Raw genomic sequence first — 24,419 nt, forward strand, 5'->3', positions numbered from 1 at the left:
AAGCAGTAAGCATACATGCAAACAAGTTATATGTAGGATAAATGGGAAATGATTAAGAGGGAAAGGCACTGAAATGAAGAGGGGCTGGGAAAAGCTTTCTGTGGATGAAATTTTCATTGGTACTTGAAGGAAGTCAGGAGGAGGTGATGAGGAAGGGAGAATATTCCAGATGCAGAAGAGAGTTCCCGGACTATAGACTATGTGATAGGGAGTAAGATATAACTGAAAAGGTGGAGCTAGAGGCAAGGAAGAAGGCTAAATTATGAAGGGCTTCTTCAAACATGGAGGAGAGGATTTTGTATTTGGTCCTGGAAGGAATAGGGAGCCACTGAAGAGAACCTGCAAGCCTCTATTATCTGCATGAAACAAGAGCAGAGTTCCTTCAGAAAGCCTTAGGCAAACATAGAGGACCAGAAAGCCTCAGGGTGGGAAGAAATCTTCAGGGGCATCAGAAACCCACAGAGGACCAGAAAGCCTCAGTGTGGGAAGAAATCTTCAGGGGCATCAGAAACCCACAGACTTTGTAAGAAACCTTAAGTGGTGTCTTGCCCAGATATATTGGAACTAGAGGACATGGTATTGGTAGAAAAAATTCACTGACCACTTCCGGAAAGGAAGTCCAAAAAATTAAAAGTCCCAAGAGTATATGAGAAAAAAATAAATAAAATAAACAAAAACAAAAACCTACCACAAGCATCCAGAAAGTAGCAATTCAGGTACCAAGGGTTTAAAGACATGATCGCACAAGACCTGGTAGCTCCTACAATAAACTAGAGGGGATCCTGGAATATGATAGTCCAAAAGGAAAAATATATATATATATATAGATATAACCAACAGTATACTCCTAATGGGGGAAAATTTTACTTTTAATGGAATAGAGGACTTCCAAGGATTTTTGATAAAAATGTCAGAAATGATATTTTGAAATACACAAGAGTCAAAAGAAACCTAAAAAGGTAAATTAATTTGAGCAATCGGAAGAGGCTGCATGATACTGAATGCTAATTTTTTTTTTAGTGCTAATATGCTTAAAGAGAAAAGAAACAAGTATCCCTCTAAACCTTAATATCTTCAAAATGTTCTGAGATGAAATGATCTCTAAGCCAATTCTAAAGGTGCTAGCTACCTTCAGAAAAAGAACTAATGAACTCAGAGTGAAGATTATAAGTGCATATTATTTTTCACTTTTTTTCAACATAACTAATGTGGAAATGTTTTTCATGACTTCACATATACAGTGGGTACCATATTGTTTGTCTTCTCAATGGGTAAGGGAGGGAGAGAATTTGGAACTCAGGTTTTCTTTTTTGTGAATTTTGTTAAAAGTTTATAATTTGGAACACAAGGTTCTTACAAGGGTGAATGTTGAAAATTATGCATATGTTTAGAAAATAAAAAGTTTTAACAAGTTAAAAAAAATAAAAATAAAAATTTACAAGAAAAAGCAGCTTGAGTAGATGCCCATCAGTTGGGGAATGGTTGAATAAATTATGATATATGAAAGTAATGGAATATTATTCTTCTATATGAAATGATGAGCAAGTTGATTTCAGTGAAGCCTGAAAATACATGAACTGATGCTTCATGAGTTGACTACAACCAAGAGCACACTGTACACAGCAATAAGATTATGTGATGATCAACCCTGAAGGACTTGGCTCTTTTCAACAATAAGGTGATTCAGGCCAATTCCAATAAATTTGGGATGGAAAGAGCCATCTTCACCCAGAGAGAGGACTATGGGGACTGAACCTTTTTTTTTTTTTTTTTTTAAATTGTTGTTTGCTTTTTTTTTTTTCCTTTCTGATCTGCTTTTTTGTGTGTAGCATGATAAATGTGGAAATGTGGTTAGAAGAATTACACGGTTAGCCTATATTGGAATACTTACTGTGTAAGAGAGAGCAGTGGGGAAGGGAAAAAAATTTGGAACACAAAGTTTAGCAAGGGTAAATGTTGAAAACGATCTTTGGATATGTTTTGAAAATAAAAAGCTACTAATAAAAAAAAATGAAGATTCAGTTTCTCATACAACCCTCTTTACATTCTGTGTATATGGAAATGCTTTTAGATGTCTAAATTTAGAAATTAAATATCTATATATGCACACATATTTTTAACTAACAAACATTAAATCCAGAAATTAAGTCATCTATTTTTAACATTATATGTACGTATATATACATAAGCATACTCAATTCAGAAATTATATATATTTTAACATACTGATTCCAGGGAGCACTAATTGCTGTGGAAAACTGCTCTTAAAATTAAGGATAATCCCAGTTAAGGGAGGATCTCTTTCACAGCCTCTGCTTCTCTGGAGATAGGCCAGATTTCATGAAGCAGCTGACAGTTCTGAGTGTCCATCTCAGCATCTTACCTCAGTTCCAAGTCCCACTGGTGACCTGGTTCATCACCACACATCCCTAGGTGATGACTGCAGTTGTTGGTTTTAGCAGCAGAGATTCCCAGGATGTCGGCAAACCCTCTGGCTACCTCTTCCCAATGCTGATCTCCCTTTTGTGTCTCACAGAACCAGAACCAGAGTTTTGGTGATGCTTGGATAAGTGGGTTCCTTGTAGGAATTCTTTCTGCCCATCCAATGGCTTCTGCCAGTACTCAGCTTTAAGGACAGCAGTCAGAAAAAAATAATTTTTTGCTTTCTTCTCCAGCCCAAGGCGCAGTGATCACACTCCCTTGCTCAGTAGCATCTCTGAACTTAAAAGAATTGTGTTGGGATGGTTACAAGATGGGGTGCTTCCAGATCCGTGGCCAAGACCAAAGCTCTGGTCACTGCTTTCCCCCAAATTAGTGCTGCTCTCTGCTCAGCTCCCCAGTGCCGCCGTCTCTCGGCTCCCAACGTCTTTTAGAGTTGATCATTAACGTTGGGCATTTTAGAAACCACTACCCCTCCATACACATAGATTTGAGTCCATTTGAGACCTTCCCCAATCTTGATTTTTCATACTGTTTACTGTCAGGGAAAATTTCCTCCGAAGCAGAATGGTGTTCTAAGAAATAATTTCTGGTGCACATTTCACAATTGCAAATAAATACAATTTAAAATGTTTTCTACTCTATCTCATATCCATAAAAGGAGGTACATAATATATAACACACATGGCACTGGTGGATTGGGGTTTTTTTTGCCATTCACCTGATTTTATTGGTTAAAACAGGTATGGTTGGATTGTAGGTATAGGACTGAAACATAGGATCACAGATTCAGAACTGGACTAGAAGAACCTTTAAAAATTATCATTTTGCAGAGTAGGAAAGTAAGGCTCGGAGAAAGAAAGGGACTAGTCCAATGATTGAATGTCCAAAGAGAGTCAAGGTAGCAGACCAGAATTTGAACCCATAGGAAAGCTGTTACCCCTTTGGTGTAAACAGTATCTTTCTAGAGTTTCTATTTTATTTGAAAAATAAGACTCAGCATCTCTTAGCTTTAGTAAAATCATTTTATATACAACAATGTAGAATATTTACAATATAATACTGATTCCAAAATAAAGATAAGCATACAGGTAACACTGAAAAAGGAGAACATTCTTGACCTGACACAGAAATGAAAGCTAGGTACTAGGGGATGTCTCACACGCCATCACTGTTGTAGACAAACTACCTGGGCTGATGGTTCATTATCAATTTCTAACATTTCTTTCCTTGAATAGATGACAAAGTTTCTCTTCATCTTCTGACAAAAAGAGAAACACTGTCAGACAGGTAGGTCACTAGTTCTGAAGAATACCCCTATAGAACAAACGATTTCTAGACACATCTTTGTCTTTGCATTTCGTATAAAAGAGCGTTTCTTTAAAATTGTCCAATGTGAACATTTCAATTTGAAGAATCTGGGGAGATTCCTCCAGGACGTCACAAAAATCATTGGAATTACATATTTGAGTGATTATCTTAAAATCAACAGGTAGGATGGAATAAGAATAATCATTTGTGGGGAAGGAACCATTTGGACTTTTTATCCCACTGGCATAGGGAACTCTGAGTTTGAAAACTCCCTATACTTCAGGCAGATCCCAGACTCATCCGCACCTTTTAGTCCTAGACTCAGACTGAATTTCAACAGCTCTGAAAGGCCAAGAACTTACTCCATATCCATTACCCCTCATAATTGATTTTTTTCCACTGAAAAGATTACAGCATAATTAGAAAATAAATTACATCCCATCTTTGTTCTAAACACAGCTCTTCTAGATATAACATGCCTGAAATCAATCTTTGACCTTAATGTAACTCTATTCTTACCTATCGATCCTTCAAATTGGTCCTTTCTCAAATGGATAATACACTTAACATGAACTCTAAAAAAAGGGGGAGAGAGGGAAAGGGTAATTCCTCATGTCCACACACTTCAAAACACCTTTCTGATGACCCTGCCCATACATGTTAGTTCATAAAGACACACAAGACACAGGTAGGATTGGCTCTGCCGCCTACCAGACACCTAACTATGGATGATCCAAAGGCATTTCACTAAGAACAATGGCTTTCATAAATAAATCAGTGGGGAGAGGTCAGAGGTACAATGGGGAAAGTCTACACCTGCTAATTTCGTGACTCGCCACTCTGGGCAGGAGTAGTTTTCTTATCAACCCACAAGGACTACCTTAGCAAGAACGTGTCAAAGGCTTTCAGGAGTAGGACTCTCCCTAATATTTACACAAAAAAGAGACCCTAAAAGTGTGGCTCAGGTTTGGATTGCACCCACAAAGCAGGAGAGATGGCTACTTCAAAGTAAGCGCCAGCCCTGGGGGTTAAGAGGCCAGAGATCCCTGGCTCGGAGCATCCCAAGCCCGCCAAAAGGACCGCCATGACTTAGTGGCAATAGATCAGACGCCCCACATGGCCTCTCTAAGTCAGCTTGGTCCTCTCACGGGACTCAAGACACTTCCTCTTGGTTCTATGGACTGATGTTCAATGATGCCTGAGGTGAAAAATCGGTAACCTATCGTTTGCTGCCTTACACCCCAGCCACTTCCAGCCCTAATAAAAAAGAGGAGCATTCAAGGTGATGGTTTTCAACTCTGGGGTGGAGATGATGGCCCAGAATCTAGGAAAGGAAAAAGGAAAAGCTTGGGCTGATGGCAGTGCTCCTCAGGCACAAGCACCCCCATTTCCTCCTGGAAACTCCCCTCCTTGATTCCCTCAGGTCTGAGTTTTGCAGCTCTCAGCCAACAGAGCTATCTGTAGCCATGATCCGGTAATGGCCTCTTGGATGGTGGAAAGCATGGACAAAGGGAAAAAAAGTCTAGCCATGCTGCTTGAGCAGGATAGCTGCATGACGTGGGGGCAGAAACTCTCTAAATGGCCACAAGCTTTCTCACCAATTGTCAGGGTTGGCCCATGTGGTTCTAATCAACCTGAAAATCCATTCAGAAAAGAGCTTGGAAATGGTAAGCAACCATAAAGCAGCAGCCTAAGGAATCCAAATTGTCAACTAGAACCTCAGAACTCGAAGGACTGTCTCTCTTTGGCCTCTAACCCCAGAGACTGGCTCTAGGAGGGGCTGATCCACAGCAGGAGGAGCTTTATCAGTGCTTGCTGGTTAAGAGAGCTGGAGTAATGGAAGCTCCTTCAAGGCACTGACTGTTTCAGTTTTGCCTCAGCCTAGTCCTGTGTCTTAATCAGTCCTAGCTGATCAACTTGGCGTATTATCAAAGTGAGCAAATTTACTTTTTCTCTTCCTGAATGGCATCCCAGCTTCCATCGCCTCGTCTGCTTACCTACATGGGTACCAAAATCTCTCTAAAGGCTTTTGTTTTTTAAATAGAAAAATATCATAACAGATTGAGGGCCATGCTCTGAATATGTTCAGTCTAATGGCTGGCTATGACAGTTGAGTGAACATATGGGAGCAGGAGGGAGAAACATGGCCAAATAGGCTGAGAGAAGAGCACAGATTTGGGGAGAAGAAATCCTAATGATGTAGAAGTTTCTAATTTCAGAGTCAACAGATATATACAATGCACAGCCTTCCATGCCCTCGACCAAGGTTTAGAATCAACAGAACAAGGAAGGAGGAACCAAGACAAACAAACAACCACCACCATCAAAAAAAAAACAAAAAAAAAAAAAAACAAACCCTCAGAAAAAAGGCAACAGGGAGAGAGAAATTTATATTCAGGTCTGGAAAAACAAGGCGAACATCTAAGGAACCTACAACCATAAAATGAATAAATGGACTAGAATCTGCCTTTATACTAAACTATTCAAATCCTTTTCATTCCTAACCATTACACAGAGAGAAAACCTTAGGGGACCTTACTATTCCACCCTAGAAAGACCAGGAGAAAAACAGGAAAGGAAATAAGACAAGTTCTGCACCAAAAAATCCCTCACCCTGGGGCAAGCCCAATGGCGCCGGCCTCAGAGGTCAGGCGGGCTGAGGATCGGCTTGCTGGGCTCCCTCCGTGACTGTCTGAGGTCAAAGCCAACAGAGCTGCCCCCCTCTGGTGCTCCAGCTGCCCCAAGCCCTGATAGTTCAGGGGGGAGCACCCAGCGCCCTGATGAGATTATATTCCACAATTCTGTCCCAGCTTTTACAGAGCAGAAAGGCCCATGAAACTGCCTAACTGCTTTGCTACAGTACTCTGTAGCTATTACAAGTCAAAGGATTTTGGTGACATCACCTGTCCTGTCTGAGAGACATACAAATGAACAATACAGAAGTGATAAACTATCTCTAAGAACTGAGCTTGTCTTAAAAAAATATTACAGTACCAATGATTCTTGTATCTACACCTATACAGCATCTTTCAGCAGAATGGAAATTTAATGAAATTATGATTTATTAATTTACATAAAAATTACTTTGTACAGTTAAGGAATAAATTTTCAAAATGTAAAAAATAAAACAAAAACAAACTAATATTCCAAGGCTGTGGCTATTGGGACTCGTGAGAAGCTGTTTGTTCTTCAATAACTTGTTTCACAATTTCTGCCAGTTTTAGTCGATCCACTTTGTCTGTGAATCCACGGCCTGAAAAGCAAAAGAAAGAACAGATTCAGTATCAATAGACTTGCTCTGGCAAGAGAATGCCCTGGAAGCAAAGATCCCAAAGTGCAGAGGGTTCCCAGGGCCTGGGCCTGGCTCGCCATATGACCCAGGTCCACCCAAAGGAGACTCAGGACAAATCCCCAAGTGTGATCACCAGGGCAACTTTCATGTGGCCTTTAACTACCAGTGTCGGGCCAGACCCACTGCCCGTGGTGAGGGAAAGAGAGCAAAGAGGTGCCCTGAACCTTCTGACACATGCCCACAGCAGAGATAGTCAGACAGACACCCACACACCCACACACCCATACACACCCCTCTCAATGGAGCTCATCTCTGCCCAGGATAGAAATTGCAGCCATACAAAGGCACCAGAAGGTAAAGTCCTCTCCCGGCATTTTGGTACTTATTGGCTCACAGAATTGGAGAACAGTTTAGTCCAACCCATATGTGACTCCAACTCACCCCTACACAATAATCATCCAAGTCTGAATCAAGACTTCTTGAGTTGTAACTTGCACTGCTGCTTTTTAACAACTTTTCTCTTCTTTATGCACATCCTGTCCTTTGGACACCAGCAGGACAGATCTGCTCTAGATTTCAGCCCTTCAAACCTTTGAAGCTAGCTATCAACGTCCTCCCATTGGCTGGCTCCCCCAGGCTTCACCTTCTAGGCTAAAAATCTCCAATTCCTCCAAATGATCTTAGAATGGTGTTTTTGAGGTCCTTAAGCACCCTCGTTACTAATTAACTGATGCTCTTTCTAAAAGGTAGTATAGAGCCCAGAATACACCATTGCAGAAATACTCTGACGAGGTAGAGTATGACAGGATAGTCAGCCCTCACTCTTTTCAAGTAGCCTAAAACTGGGTTATTTTTTAGGACAGGCTCATCACCTAGCTGTCTCAAGAACAAACAACTACCTGTGCAAGCATGTGTGCCAATTGCTCTATAAATATCCTCTCAAGGGGCAGCTAGGTGGCACAGTGGATAGAGCACCAGCCCTGAAGTCAGGAGGACCCGAGTTCAAATCTGGCCTCAGACACTTTACACTTCCTAGCTGTGTGACCCTGAGCAAGTCACTTAACCCCAATTGCCTCAGGGAAAAAAAAAATCCTCTCAAAACATTCATAGGAAGGAGATTACAGCTGAGGTAAAATGACAGGCCTAGGATCACACAGCTGGTGAGTGACTGACTCCAAGTCTAGCTTTCTATCTCCTAAGACACCCAAACCTCTTAAAGAAGATTTACTATCCAGCCACTTCCCTACTTTGGCTTTGCAAAGGTAATATTTTAGACCCTAATATAAAACTTTCTATTTGTCCTTATTCAGCTTCTCAAGGTTGGTCAGTGAGGTAACAAATCCCCATCCTCTTCAATTCTTAGTCATCCAGCACCTTCCTAGATTGGTGACATTTGCATCCCTGGGACAAGTTTCCTCCAGGATCCCTGATAAAAATGTTCCAAAACCCTGGGAGTACTCTGTGAGAGACTCCTCCCAAGCCAACATGAGACCACAAAGGACTTTTTGGTTCCAATTTCAAAGCCACCTAGCTAAGGAGTCCAGCTCATAAATTTAATGAGGGCAGTGGAACATGGCCTGTTCTCCACCTGCCTCCTCCTCCAGATGTTCACTCATCACTCCTTTTGAAAATGTCCGTAAGAATTTTGCCAGAAATCAAAACTAAACTCATTAGCCTACCACTTGTATACTCCATTGCTTCCTTTTTGGGAAAAATCAGAACTCCTGCCCTTCTTTAGTCCTCCAGTAGCCCTTCCCAACTGCACAATTTTTCAAAGACCACCTAGAGTGGCTCAGCAATCACAACAATCCTCAGCATCCTGGGAGAGGGGGGCTGGGTCTGCCATCTGCAAAGAGCTCAAGCCCATGGACCAGCTCCACCCTCCCTTCATGGAAGGGCAAACCAGGACACCTCCCTCCCCCCAGCTGCTCATTAAGAGGAAGCAGGTCCACAGAACTCAGCCCCATTTCCTTCCCCTCCACAGTCAGCAGCATAGTCACAAGAGTGGCCAGAGGCGGGCTTGAAAATGACACTTTCTAGCTGTGGGACCCTGGGCAAGTTATTTAACTCCTACCTCAGTTTCCCCATCTGTACCTACTTCCCAGGATTATTGGGAAGATCAAATGAGACAATCTATGTACAGTACTTGCAAACTTTGAAGTACTCCATAAAAACAATCATTATTATTATTACTCTCAGTTGCTGCCCACAGACCTGAGGGCTACTTCAATCAGATGGTTTCTCCCAAAGATCCACATCTTGTGAGCTATCAGACCTACCACCCTCATCCTTGGGGGAGTGAATGCGCTGGAGCCGCTCTCCTCCAGGAGGAACTGGAGTCCTAAGAATCACTCAGCAGTAGCAGCAGCCAAGGGGAGTGGCTGTACACTGCCCTGCCCTGCTGCCTCTTCCAGTCCAGCCTGGCCCTGCCATTTTCCCCAGCCTCCCCAGGCTCGGCCCTGCCACTGCCACTTTCCCTAGTCTTCTCTGGCCTGGCCCTGCCCTGCCATTTTCCCTGGCCTGGCCCAGCCCTGCTCTGCCACCGTCCCCAGCCTCCCCCAGCCCGGCCCTGCCATACCGTTCCAGCTGAAGCTCTGCAGGGTGTCCCGAAGGAGTTTACATTCCCGATTGTACTTCCACGCCTCCTGCATCACCTCATTCAGCTTCTCGTCTTCGTTCTCTCCTATTGAAAGGGATGAACAGGGAGTTGTGTTTTCTCAGAAGCAGCACAGGGTAGAAGGAGCATCAGAGAAGTCCCTTTCCTTAGGTGAGGCTTGGAGGGACTGGGGGAAGGGAAGGAGAAAGGAAGCAGGAGGGAAGGAGAGGACCAGGAGACAGGATTTTTGATCAGTTCATTCTCAAAGATCAAATATGTAAACCCTCACCAGTCTCAATATCCTTCCCTACTTGGACCAGACAGTTCCAGGTCATTTACACCCTTGGTTCTTTATAATCTCATCCGTTTCCCCTCAGAATAGAGCCTTAAATCCTTAATATTGGGGGACAAAACATGAATCTAGTTATCAGGCAGGGCCGACCACCACCAGACTCTGAAACCCCCAGGCAGAAAGAACAAAGTTCCACGGGCTACATGATTACCTTGAGTTCTTTTTCCTATCTCAAAAACTTTAAAGAATTAGCTTGACAGGGTTTGTTTTAGGAAGATGCTTGGAATTTCCCTAAAATCTGATTAGTCAGAGAAGAAAGGTGTGGACAGTGAGCTCTCTTGTTGACTCTCTGACAGCTACAAAGACCCACAGCGTCTAACAATTAGTTGGTGATTATTCCCCGCGTGAACCATCAAGGGCTGCAAGCTTTGTACACTTTGTACACAGCAGCAATGGTCAGTTTTAAACTACTGAGTGCCCCTTCTAATGCTACTAAGATGTTGATCAAAGTCTCCTAACAGACTCCCATGGACTCTTAAACCAAGGAGCTGGAAGAGATGCTCAGCATCTCCACACTTTGATCCTGTCTAGACTGATTCACCAAGATTTCAATCTCAGCTTAGATTTCTACCTTTGCTTCTGATCTTTAAATAAATCTCCCAACTTCATCTACCTACTTAGAGACTTAACTACATCCCTCCCTGCAAAAGTACAAAGGGCAAGGAAACCCAAAGAGAGAGTATTAATGTATCTGAGGCTCCACACTGACTTTGCTTAGTGGACACAGGATTACCCTGCAGCCTTTAAAGTACAAAGATAGAAGGGCCACCATAAAAAGACTTGCTACTTTCAAACCCTAAATGCAAACACACACACACACACACACACACACACACACACACACACACACACACACACACACACACACACACAGAGACATACAAACAAAGAAAGCATTCTTAAAGAGTGTGACCTTTACCAGCCTGGGGGAGAATACACTGAGCAATGACATCTCGTAGCTTCTCCAGTGCCACATTGGAGTCCTCGGCTCCATTCTCGGGGTCATGAATATAGACACCATCCTTCGGCTTTGTGCTTTGAAACATTGAAGGAAAAGTAATTTTTTTTTTTAAGTCAGATTTCCCCGATCCAAATCTCTAAAAAAGATGTTAACTCCAATACCCCCAAGGAAAGACTTTGCTCAACAATATCATGATAACATCTCCCAAATTCTGAAAATGCCTTGAGCATACAGAGTTGGATCTCCCCCAGGGTATCTGCAAATAAGGAAGGAAATTGAAGATTCCTTGCACGGCTAGGTTTGGGGAGGCAGAACCAAACCACATTAGCCTTGTTGTTTGAAAAGGGAATAAAGCAATCCAGAAACAAAACCAAATTACCCAAGCAATTTCCTCTTTCTGAGAATGGGATTATTTACAGAGTGCAGGGGTTTGAGGCTGACTTTGAGGTCCTGGATTCTCATGTTGGCCAGCTGTTCTGCGTGAGCCTGTTGGATTCCAGCAACTACTGCCTGAATAGAAAGCAGCAGAGTTAGTTTAGCATTTGGCACAGTGCCGGTATATAGCAGACAATTAATAAATACTTGCTGACTGATTGAAAAAGGCATGTGGGCATGGTGGAGTGAAATCCAAAACCATTCAACCCAATTTCACCAAGTATCACAGGGATGGTCTGCCAAACCAAAGAAGGATCCTCTCATGTCAAGTGGGTTACTCAGGATTAGAGCAACTGAAGAGTTATGCTTTAAAAAACAAAGTGGCAGCAGCACTAATAGGAACAAATATAATAAAAGTAGTCATGAGAGCAGGAGTGGAGTACTAATACTCTTTTGCATACTCTCTTGTTGTTATCAAAACATTCTAACATAGACCATTTCATGCTACTCTCACCAGAACTCTTGTAACAAAGGAAGTGCAAATAGAGACTAGCTGAATGTCAGAGAGCAGCTAGGAAGCTCACGCAGTAAAGCATGCTTCCGTACTGCAGATTACACACTTTCCTAAGCTTCAGACACTAAGATCACCGTTCTTTCCATCAGATTTGAGAGCTACTTTTTCGCCTTATTCAGTAAAGAATGTCCCAAATCTTGGCTCTTTTTCCTCCACCATCTGCCCCCAAAATAGGGCCCAGTCTTTGGCCTTCTGGTTTTTTTGTCTCCACGTTCACTCCTTTGAATAGCTTGTCCCTTCTCATGGTTCAACAAACCATCTTTTTGGTACCAAACCTCTTGAGCTTCAGCCCCATACTTCCAACTGGCTAATGAATGCTTCTACCCAGATGTCGCACTATCATTTCAATACATCCAAACCCAAACCCAATTTCCCCACCTTCCCTCCCAAACTATCTTACCTCTCCTATTCCCACTTTCTGTCAATTATAGTATTGTTCTCTAGCCTCAAAACCACTGCGTAGTCTCTGAAATCTCTCCTTTCCTTTATTCTCTATATCTAGCATGGAACCAAATTCTTTCAAAGGATTTCTCTTCCCAAATGTCCTTCGAATTCCATTTATCCAGTCATTCCTTCCTCTTTCTTCCAAATGCCAACAAACTCATCCATCTCATACCTAGATTACTGCCACAGATTTCTGGATGATTCTCTACAAGCCATTTCTCTGTCCAATCAAAGTCACACATAATTGCTACAATCCTTCCTAAAACACTTCCCTAGAGTCCTGGGTCATTAGAAACCTGGGGTGGTCCCTGTGCCATTAAGTCTAACTCTTCTGCCTGGCTTGTACAACCTGGCTCCCTCTCCCTATCTGCCTCTAACCATGATCCACATTAAGTTCATTTCCGCCATGTTCAAACTCTAGGCTTTTGTTCACAGTGCTTAACTAACCCCTTTGGCTCCTAGGGCGATGTTAATTAACCTCTTCTCTGAAAGCCTTCTGGTCCTACACAATGACACAATTATCTACTGTCTGACACTATTCTCCAACTGTTTTCTACATTAGAAACAAAGTGTTAAGCAGCCTAAGGTTAGGAACTGAGTCTTCTCTGTAACCCACAATACTTAATATAGGGGTGGACACACGGGAGGTAGGTGCTCAATAAACACTTAAAGTAAGTGGGAATAGAGACCTATATTTCAACCACTCCAGCCCTAGGTCGGTAGTTTCTTGGAGTCTACCTCCCAGGTCTTGATCTAGTTTTTTATGAAAATACTTCCTGTCACATTTCTGGGGACCACATTAGTCTCCTAAAAGGACAGCTGACCATAACATGACCCTTTGCCCAACATTCCTGCTAAAACAGACTTTCCCAGAAACAAAAGAGGTATCAGCAAAAACCTTGTCCATCATCAGCTGGGCAGATGGCAGCACATTGTCCAGAGCTTCATTTGAGTTTAGCCAGGGGTGGTCCAACACCCCCTCAATGGTAAGCCGCTCCTCTGGCTTGACCTTCAGCAATCTGTGGGAAGAAGACAAACACTCCTGATGTGTCCCGCTACTGGTAAGAATTCTAATAGAAGCACATGGCCTAGAGCTGCTTTTCACCCTTCCCAGCTTCTCCTCGCCTTCCCCCCTTTGCCAATCAAGCTCGATGCAGCTCAAGGTACATAAAAACTGTGCCTGGGGAATCCCAGCATCGATCCTGCTGTTCCTTCAAGAGTCCCTGGTCAATTCATCCTGGGGTTGCATGCTAACCCATCATTAGGATCAGACCTGCATGGGTTCATGTTATAGACAGATGACTTGGCAGAAGCAGAAAGGATGTGCCACCAAGAAAAGGATTCAGTTCATGTATATTTAGACAACCGCTGAACTTCAGGCAATTCTTCAGAGGCAATCTGAAATTCAAGGACTAAATTTCTGAGTTTTAATTACTTTTTACAAAAGATGACTTAGTTGAATGGCTATTCTGGCCAACAGTGAGTACAAATGAGGAAAAAAGCTCTATATTAGGCCCACATTGCTCTTGCTTTCACTGGGACAAAGACCAGAGCTCCAGGGATGCCGGTCTAAAGCTAAATGTCAGGACTTACAAGGGCAGAGCATCAGCACTGACTTGGGAAATTGCTACACAATCTATGGATATTTAAATCAGATATGGGGAACTGACCCATAAATTTCTGGTTACCCTTAGCAAATAGAATTGGCTTCTACTGCATTCCCTTCCCAAGTACTTCTTCTGTTCAAATCTCAGTTATATGGCTGATCTTTCAAAGTTTGGGACTCTTTGAGCTACTCAGTTCAACTTATTTGGAATAGAGCTATACTTTCTTATTACATTAGTTATACATTACAGAGATTATGTCTTTCGCTTTCTAGAAAGCTAGAGAATATGTCTTTCGCTTTCTAGAAAGCTAGAGATTGCAGAAAAACTACCACAAAGCCACCTGCAAAATACAGATTTCCATTAGGATCATATGATCATAAATTTAGACTTAGAAAAAGACCCTGTCTTAAAGTCCAATCACTTCATTTTAGAGTTAGGGAAATTAAGGCCCAGAGAGATGAAATAATTTGCCAAGGTCACCCAGGTAATCAGTGTAGACTGAGGACAGGAACCCAGCCTTTCTGCCTGTTCAGATGTAGAGGCCTTTCCAGTAAGGCTTGCTTGCCCAATCGGCAAATGGCACTAAAGTAGGTATGAAGGACAAAACTGGCAAGACACACTGCATAGAAGCAAAAGGAAGTGAAAGCAAGTGTTATAATTTAGGATCACCAGTTTCTCTGGAGAATAATCACCTCCCAATAACATTGTCTGGCGCAGACCAAAGCTAGATCAGTTAACAAGTCCTGAAACAGTCACTATAGTAGAGCTCTGTAGCATGTTCATGTAAAACATTAACTGCTCTTCTATACAACTGTTAACCTTTATATCTGGGCTCCTACCCTACCTTTCCAGCTTCATTACACATTATTCCCCTTCATGCATTTGGTGGCCCAGTCAAAGCAGTCTTACTGTTCCATTCTACAAAGTTCTCTCCCCCATCTGTGGTTTTGCATTAACTACAAACATCCAACAACAATGCTCTCCCTTCCTTGCCCCCATCTCACAAAATCCTTCCCTTGTTTCAATACTTCACTCAAGCACTGTTCCACAAGAAGCTTTTCCTGATCCCTCTTCTGCAGAACAATTTTAGGTTTATCTGGATGTGATAAACTTCCTAGGTGCAACAAGGACAAGCTCCTTGAGTGCAGGGGCTGTTTCCTTTTTGTCTTTATATTCTTGCCTTTGGAAAGAGGGCCAGACACATAACTAACATTTAATAAACTTCTGCTGACTGAATGATGGTGATTCAGGCCCAGAGAATTTCCAGAGCTTGTCTACACCTTCTGCATTCTCAATAGCCATCAGAGGCATGGCATATGACTAAATCTTCCTGGAAAGGTAGCTGGGGGGGAGGAGGGGGGAAAGAGAGAGAGAAAGAGAGGGAGAGAGGAAGAAAGGAAGAGGGAAAGGGAGAGGGGGAGAGAAGAGGGACGCGGAGGGAGAGCGAGAGCGAGAGAGAGAGAAAGAGAGAGCATCTTGTGAGCTGTGATTAGGCTTAGGCCCTCTCTGATGGATAAGGATCAGAATTTCCTAAATTAGGTGATACTATGGGGATAAAATCCACTTGAAACGGCCTACACTTGCTTCTCCACAATAGCAAGAACATGACCTAGCAAGTTCAGGGCAAACTGTCAGCTCCTTAAGACAACAAAGGATTCAATGTGATCTTTATATCATTTAACTGTAGTGCTTACACACTTAATAAAATGCTTATTGAACTGAACACAGTGAAATTGGTTTGAGAATCCCAGACATAAAACATGGAGATACATTTCAAGGCATTATGAAATATATACAGGCACTAAGAGAAGTTGCAAAGATACCTTACCTAAAGTCACATTAGAGCATGGCAAACAAGCCCTTAAAGTAATCTAGTTTATGCAGAGTTGGGCAAAAAAAAAAAAAAAAAACCCAAAACTAAATATATCTCTAATTTCAAATCCTCTCTTCTCCACAAGGCCCTTTTTCCTTTGCTCCTGCCGCTAGTGCTTTCCCCTCTGAAAAATCTCCCATTAACTTTATACATCCTTAGCATGTAACTTGCATGTATTCACTAACTTTACATATACATGTATATAAATACATGCAATTAACATGTATCTACAGACTGTTTCCCCATTAGAATGTAAATACCTTGAAGAAAAGGAATAGTTGTGCCCCTTCTTAAATCCCTGGCATTTAGCACAATACTGAGTAGATGCATTTGGATGGACGGATTCTCTATAAAATTTCTCAGTTCCTCACCATACCATATAGTATGCCAGTCCGGTTCAATCTAAAGCAGAAGAAGAATATCCAACAAATGATGGACAACCCATTTGGCAAGAAGGCCCCAAGGCTTCTGTCTGAAGACTCCAGAGCCCATTCCTCTTCAGACACCCTTCCTGTCAAAAAGCAGGCAACCAGCTAACCTTCCTCACTCCTGCACCACCTCTTTGACTTCAGGGAAGCTCCATGATGATTGATGCTTGCTTAGCTAGCACAGGCACCAATTCTTCCAACATCTTTAGAGTTCATCTGGGCCAGGTAATTTAAAAGGCATCCAAGTCTACTGGTTTTCTTATTATTTTCTTATTTGTTTAGGGTTTCGAATTCCCTTTTAGTTATTTTCTGGCTTTTCCAGTTCAAAGAATATTGTCCTTGGCAGAGGAAACAGAAATGAAACAAGAATGAAGTATTTCTATATTCTATAACCATCACCCACCATCAGCAATGATCTAACCTCTCTTGGATCTGTTTCCCCCAACACAGAAACATCAATAAGCCAATGATCTGTGTTTATATCATAAAAGAGGCTCCATGGGAAGCTGCTTCAGTTCAACAAGCATTTAGGAAGTATTTGTTCCCTACGTGTTCTGATGTGCAGTCTCTGCCTTTGATACATGTTTTTTATGTCCACAGACCAGAAAGTAACAAACTCAGTACCCCAGGAACATTCTGGGACACAAATGAGCTGTTGCTATGCTTATGTAAAAGCAATTTCCAAAGCAAAAGATTCCTAGACACAGATGAAATAAAGCAAAGGTCTGAACCAATCAAAAAACAAATAACTAAGTTGTGTTTCAGTGCACAAAGACAAAAACAAGTCCTTGTCTTCAAAGAGTTTACTTCTACTGGATATAACTCTGAGGGCCTTGCCTGAGGCTAGATAAGAAGCAGATCGCTCATAGTCACAAAGCTGCTAAGTTTCAGAGGAAGAATCTGAACCTAGGCCTTCTTGATCCAAGTTCTGCCCTTTTGTTCAACAGGTCCATCTGTCTGCTGCGAAACCTTCTTAAGGGCACCCATCTCTGAAGCAAATATTACCAAGACTGATTACTGGGAGGCCATTTTCAATCCAGCTTTGGTTTGCCCAGCTCTCTTGGGCTGCCTACACCATTCCTCTCCAAGCTTGGCCCATGTGGACATCAGTCCTGTTAATTGCCTTCTTCCTGCACTGTATCATTCACTTCTCTTACCTATCCCTGCTTCAATCGTCTCTTAATAAGCTGGAAGAAAAACCTGAGAAATTGTGTATGAAGGGAGCAGAATCAAGAGAACAACTTGTGGAATGACTAACACTGTAAAGAACAGCAAACTCTGAAAGCCTTCAGAGCACTGATCCCTGCAGAGACCAGGCACAATCCTGGAAAATGACAATAAAGTGAGTTCCCCAAAAAGAGGAGATGGTTCAGGGATGAAGGAGGAGACATTCATTTTCAGACATGGCAAATGTATGGATCTGTTTTGCTTGGCTACACTCATGAGTTACACAAAGTTTGGGTTTGGAGAATAGGAAGGAAGTAGATAAGAAGGGGGCAAAAAAGAGCATCGACACTTTCTAATACTCAAGCTGGCTTTCTCCAACCTCATAAGCTTTCCATGCCTGCCCATCCTATGCGATCTTCATTCATCTCCTCCCAAAAGCTCATCATACAGGGGTTACCTAAAGGGTGTCAGTGAGACTCTTTTCAACAGCTAGGTGATTCAGGCCAGTTCCAATGGTACTGTGGTAGAGAGAGCCATCTATATCCAGAGAGAGGATGATGGGAACTGAGTGTCGACCGCCACGTAGTATTTTCACCTTTTTTTGTTATTTGCTTGCTTTTTGTTTTCTTTCTCATTTTTTTCCCTTTTTGATCTGATTTTTCTTGTGCAACATGTTAATCCTGGAAATATGTGTAGAAGAACTGCACATATTGAATTATTTTCAAAAAAGGGTGAGGGAAAGGGAAGGAGAAAAAAAATTGGAACACAAGGTTTTGCAAGGGTGAATGTTAAAAACTACCTATGCATGTATTTTAAAAATAAAAAACAAAAAGCAAACATATAAGCATATAAACCATATTAATCCTTGACATTCCATGCAAGAAAGGAATGCTTTCCTATCTAACTACCTAAGTTTACATCTGTAAGTATCATAATGGTAGTAAGACTATGTCTCCTGGTCATCAGTGTTCTTTTTTTAATTTACGGAACAAAACAACCATTTCCATAACATAATGTAAAAAAAAAAAAAAAAAAAAAAAAAAATTCTAGACAATTTTAAGATAAAGAAATTAAAGCCATTTCTAGTCATATGAAAAAATACTCAAAATCACTACTGATTAGAGAAATGCAAATTAAGACAATTCTGAGCTACCTCACACCTTCAGACTGGCTAAGATGACAGGAAAAGATATTGATAATAAATGCTGGAGGGGATGTGGGAAAACTGAGACACTAATGCATAGCTAGTGGACTTGTGATATTATCCAACTATTCTGGAGAGCAATTTGGAACTATGTCCAAAGAGTTATCAAAATATGCAAACACTTTGATCCAGCAGTCTCTCTCCTGGGTCTGTATCCCAAAGAAATCATAAAAGAAGGGAAAGGACCCACATGTGCAAAAATGTGGGTAACAACCCTTTTTTGTAGCAGCAAAGAAGTGGAAATTGAATGCATGCCCATCAATTGGAAAATGGTTAAATAAGTTATGGTGTGTGAATGTATTGTTCTTTAAGAAGTGATGAGCAGGCTGATTCCAGAAAAACCTGGAAAGACTTACGTGAATTGATACTGAGTGAAAGGAATACTGTACACAGTAACAACAAGATTATATGACGATCAACTGTAATGGATTCGGCTCTTCTCAGCAATGAGGTGATCCAAGGCAACTCCAATAGAGCTGGGATGGAAATTGTCTTCATAATTGGAGACTAAATGTGGATCAAAGCATACTATTTCCACCCTTTTTTTGTTTGTCTATTTGATTTTTCTTTCTCATGATTTTTCCTTTTTGGTCTGATTTTTCTTGCACAACATGAAAAATATGGATATGTTTAAAAGGATTGTACATATATAACCTATATCAGATTGCTTGCTGTTTTGGGGAGGGGGGAGTTAAAGGAGCGGAAGGGGAAAAAAATTTGGAACATAAAATCTTACGAAAATGAATGTCAGAAATTATCTTTATGTGTATTTGGAAAAATAAAATATTATAGAGATAAAAATTTAGAATAGAAGGTTCTTCAGGGAAATAAAGGCCGATAGCTCTAGAACTGACAAACTAATATGTATACATAAAGGAGAATCGTAGTTCATGTACAATTCTTTTTTTCAGTTCTTTGTATATATGGGAATACTGCTATTTGCTAGTACTTGTCAAATTAATAACAAAACAAATTTTGTTTTATATAAATATACATAATCAATATAAATAAATTCAAAAGTGGTCAAAATCCCATTTTCTCTCCTCTAATGTCCACTTACAAATTCTAATTCCTACTAAATCTTCTAACAATAAATCGGCAGTAGTTATACAGAGGATGTGACATCCTATAGAATAGTGATCCTCAAACTTTTTAAATAGGGGGCCGCTTCACTGTCTCTCAGACTGTTGGAGGGCCGGACTATAGTAAAAACAAAAGCTCACACTCTGTCTCTGCCCCTCAGCCCATTTGCCATAACCCAGCGGGCCACATCTGACCGTAGTTTGAGAACCCCTGCTGTAGAACATCACTCAGCTATTTCTCCAGCAATGGGGGAAAGCAAGTCCTCAGAAACATACACCTAGAAAATCACGCCAGTCCAAGCATCTCCTTCAAACTCAGAATCGCAGTTCAAGTTAGATCCATAAGACTGGCTGAATCTCCCACAAGAAGGGGTAGAATGAGTAGCCTGAAATATGTGCACGGTAATAGTAGAGGATGCTAGATTTGGAGTCAAGAAAACCTGGGTTCGAATCCAGTCATAGATTCTAACTGACCTGGGCACGTCACTTGCTTGGCTCAATTTCCTCAACTGTAAAGTGGAACAGTAAAAAGATTCTACTTCACAAGGTTGTCAGGAGGATCAAATGAGATAATATAGGATGTCCTAAAAGTCTTAATACAGAGTTTTAAACTTAAGCTACTGACTACATTGTATAGGAAAAGAGCTTTGCCCAGGACAGGGGAAAGGGTGGAGCCACATAATCATTTATTAAACACTTACTACATACCAGGCACTATCTTAAGCATTTGACAGTTACTATCTCATTTAACCCCACAACAAGCTTGTGAAATAGAAGCTATTTTTATCCTAATTTTATAGTTGGAGAAACCAAGGTAGACAGAGGTGATGTGATTTGCCCAGTATCACCCAAACACTAAAGATGTCTAAGTCTATATTTGAACTCAGGTCTTCTACATGTATTTACTGAGCTGCCTTTGCAAATTTTAAAATGTTATAAGACTGCCTGTCAGCTCTCATATCCCATAAAAAAGGAACTGGACCTGGACCGCCTGGTCCCCAAGGGCAGAACCTGGAACAAGGGAAGAAGCTTCAGGGAGGTGGTTGTTTCCTTCAAGGAAAGAAAAAAAAACCCAGTCAAGACTCAAGGCATTGCAAAGGTTCCCTGCAGACAGGGGTCCTCCAGGAGAGTCTCAGGGAACGCGAGCAAGGGGAGGACAGGCAGACTAAGGAAAGGCCCAGAGGGAGGCCGCCCTGCCTGCCCTTCCAGCCTCAGGGGCACAGGAAGGACCCAGCTTTAGTTAAAGGGCCTTGGTCAGCACAGTCTCCAAACTACTGCGAGCCATGACCACACGGGGACCCTGAAGGCACCTGTCTTCGCTGGTGGTCCCAGGTTTCTGGTCTCAGGGGAAGCACTAAGACTGATGAAGAAAATATCCAGGTTTGTGGGAAACCCCATGACAGGGATGGCTGTCCCTCGGGGCAGGGGGAGATCACCATTCCACAGCAACCGCCCCCTCCAGTCCCTGTGACCTATTCAAGTGAATAAACAGAAAACAGCCTCTGCAGACTCACTTTCTCACAATGTCTTTGGCCATCTCTGAGATCTGGCTCCATTCTTCCTCCGGAAACTCAAAGCTTCCCGTCATGATCTTCCTCCGCATGTCCTTTGGGATCGTCCGACTGTGGTGTTTGGAGTAAAAAGGTGGGTAGCCGCACAGCATCACATAAATGATCACCCCCAAGGACCACAAGTCACAACTCTGAAAGCAAGGAGAGGGTCACTTTGGGGCACCATGGGATGGGCAGGTGCCCGGAACCAAACCTCCCACCATCTGCAGAGTCAGGCTATGTGAAGGCAGGGAGCTGGGCAGGTTGCCGGAGTCCCCAGCTCTGGAGACGGAAAACCAAAGTAAAATGAGGGGTTGGGCTGGGGGTCCTTTAAGCACTCTTCCAGCCTGAAGACTTAGATCCAGAAAGCAGACTCCCTGGGTCTCCCCACATAGATGAGAATGTTCTGGCTCTCTGCTCCCCCCCGCACAATCCCACGAGTCGGAGGGCTCAGGCTCCAAGGCAGGGGCCTCCATCTGGTTGCAGGCCATCTCAGGCCTTCCCTTGGCCCCAACCCCACCTGCCAGGTGACTCCTGGCTGTCTCCCTGCCTCAGTCCCCCTCCATGTTGCTGGGCATGCGGCCTCCCCCTCTGCCCTTCCTGAGGCTGCTCCAGGCCTAGCACTACCTCTGTCCTCCACTTCCCCTTTGAATTCTGAACTTTAAAACCAGCCCAGTGCCAACATCACCTTTCAGGTAGCTCTGTGTGAGGCACCTGGTCCTGGAGCCATGAAGCCCCAAATTCAGACCTAGGCTCTGATGCTTCTGAGGATGTGACCCTGGACAAGCCACTTCCCTTCTGTCTGCCCCATCCTCATGTATAAAAAAGGTTGTAATAGCTCCCCTGGCCCATGGGAGGTGCTGCATCAACAGGTGTCCCTCCTCCCTGTCCCCATTTCTGCTGTATCCAGCCAGCAGTGAGGCTCTGGGTACAGATTTCTCCCTCCAGGATTGTAAGCTTCTAAATCTGGCACCTCCTCCGCACACAGGAAGCACTTAACAATAAGCAATGCAGACAAGCAAGACCCCAACTTTAGAGCAAGAAGGTTCCCAGTCCACCAGCTCACAGAGCAGGAAAAGAAGACCAAGCGAGGCGAGGTCTGCAGGTGGAGGTCCCATGGGGATAGGGGACAGAGCCAGGACCGAAGCAGGCCCTTGAACCTAACCCTGCGCCTGTCACCCCTGGCCGTGTTCCCCACTAGGCAAGGACAGGGACAGGGACAGGAGCAAGGGCAGCGAGGAGGCCCAGCTCTCTGGCGGCCAGCCTCCTCCCTTGCAGCTGCCACAGGAGGCAGGCCTTGGACCAGATGAGTCTCCGCTTTGGCTCTTCCTGTTCTGGAGGCCCACTGAGTAGGTGACTAGAATCTGGCAAGGAGGACCCGGTCCAGCTGCCTGTGCTTCACAGGGCCTCCTCCTGCCGGGCCGCAGAGGCTACCCCTACTTGGGAAAGCAGGCCGGTGCACTGGCCACCGTGGGGAGGCTGGCCTCTCGGGGCTCGTCAGGGGAGGCTTTGTTGGAAATAACTTCAAGGCACTGGTTCAAAAAGCCCTTGATGGTGGAAAAGAGGAACCCCTTCTTTCCTTTCTCCCTGGACTACCCACTCCACTGGGAAGACAAAGTTCAGGGAAGCAAATGGAGCCTTGGTTTTTAGGGAAATCCAAGACCTTTTAGGATTAAATCGTTAGCAAGTTGACCTTCCATATGAGAACTCCTAGCCCCGGATATACTAACCAGATCTGCCCAAGGGGGTCTGTCTCCCTCTAAGGAAGGGAAACAATGGGGGTCTTCTACCTGGGCCAAATGTCACTGCTCTCCAAGGTCATTTTCATTGTAAACTGAAATGAGATGATATCAATAAGACCGACTTCTGTCAGTTTTACTTTTTTCTTTATAAAACATTACTTTTTAGGGGCAGCTAGGTGGCGCAGTGGATAGAGCATCAGCCCTGAAGTCAGGAGGACCTGAGTTCAAGTCTGGTCTCAGACACTTAACACCTAGCTGTGTGACCCTGGGCAAGTCACTTAACCCCAATTGCCTTACAAAAAAACCATATAGATATAGATCTATAGATAGATATGTATACACACACATAAATATAATTTTTTATGTGGGATGATTCTCTATAAAGAGGGAAAAAATATTAGGAGAAAATTTTAATTATGAAACACCCCAAAAGATAATAATTACATTTATCTGATATAAATAAACATATATTATCTACATATTAAGATAAATGTGTGTACAGTTATGAATTTTAAGATGTTATTGCTATCATACCATCAAAACTATGTTTTCTATATATAAATTATATATATATAATATTTTGGTAATATAAAAAGCCAAAAAATATATGTCTATTACACACCAAATGAGAATTTCTATTGGCTCCTGAGGTGCCCAGATAGACTAAGGATAAGAATACGGGAGAAGAACTCTTGAATTTCCCAGCATACTGCTGCATTAAAACCCAGTCACCATCAATTTGACACTTTATTAAAAATAACAAATCCTTAAGAGAAACAGATCAAACCACTGTCATAGTCTTCCTGGAAAAGACAGGTCACTTATCTTGAGAAGGGGTTTGAGTTTTGTGTCCTGTCACACCCTTGCTAGATCCCAGTAATGGAAGTTTGTCTTTCCTTCTCCCTGTTGTACTGGATATTCCCTAAGGGCAGACTAAGTGCCTGTCTTAGCAACACTTCAGACTTCCCCCAACACCATGTTTTGAACCCAGTGAACTCTCAATAAGCAGTCATCACGACTGGCAGTTCAAGGGAGTAAAAAGAAGGCTAGGGGTCACACAACACAGGATCTGCATTGGGGGGATGTGGAGGGCTGGTAAGTAAGAAGAGGGTATCTACCCCATAGTGAAAGCCACAAAGCCCCACTTATCAACGTTGTGCTGCACTCTTACGTACTCTCTGCGGTCTCAGGGCCCATAACAGAGGAGGAATCAATAAATACCTGTAGAGTGATTACTTCGGGTTGTGTCTACATGACAATTAACAGTTGGTTTAATCAGTCAAAAGTACAGTTAATTTGGAAATTTAACTCCCACGCTGCGGTCCCTGACAGGTCCCTGAGAGCAGAGGCTGTCCGACCTCTGTCTCTGTCTCCGAGTGCCCAGCACACACTAGGTACTTTAGAAATGCTCCTTTGCTGCTT

General features: G+C 42.7%; 1 protein-coding gene across 2 annotated transcripts in view; it reads right to left on the reverse strand.

The window, feature by feature from the left end:
* Positions 1 to 3,450: 3,450 nt before the first annotated feature.
* Positions 3,451 to 24,419, reverse strand: part of MAPKAPK5 (MAPK activated protein kinase 5) — a 49,607-nt gene continuing 28,638 nt past the window's right edge. Inside the window, exons 9-14 of one of the 2 annotated variants that reach the window (XM_074297292.1) lie at positions 21,220 to 21,407; positions 13,243 to 13,363; positions 11,331 to 11,461; positions 10,904 to 11,025; positions 9,621 to 9,725; positions 3,451 to 7,003 (exon numbers count right to left, since the gene is read on the reverse strand). In XM_074297292.1, the coding sequence (XP_074153393.1) occupies positions 6,909 to 7,003; positions 9,621 to 9,725; positions 10,904 to 11,025; positions 11,331 to 11,461; positions 13,243 to 13,363; positions 21,220 to 21,407 (762 nt within the window). In that variant the 3' untranslated portion in view covers positions 3,451 to 6,908. The remainder of the gene's footprint in view (positions 7,004 to 9,620; positions 9,726 to 10,903; positions 11,026 to 11,330; positions 11,462 to 13,242; positions 13,364 to 21,219; positions 21,408 to 24,419) is intronic. The other variant, XM_074297291.1, reaches the window with a different exon arrangement.

This window comes from Sminthopsis crassicaudata, chromosome 1 (assembly GCF_048593235.1).
Source record: "Sminthopsis crassicaudata isolate SCR6 chromosome 1, ASM4859323v1, whole genome shotgun sequence".
NCBI classification, from domain to species: domain Eukaryota; kingdom Metazoa; phylum Chordata; class Mammalia; order Dasyuromorphia; family Dasyuridae; genus Sminthopsis; species Sminthopsis crassicaudata.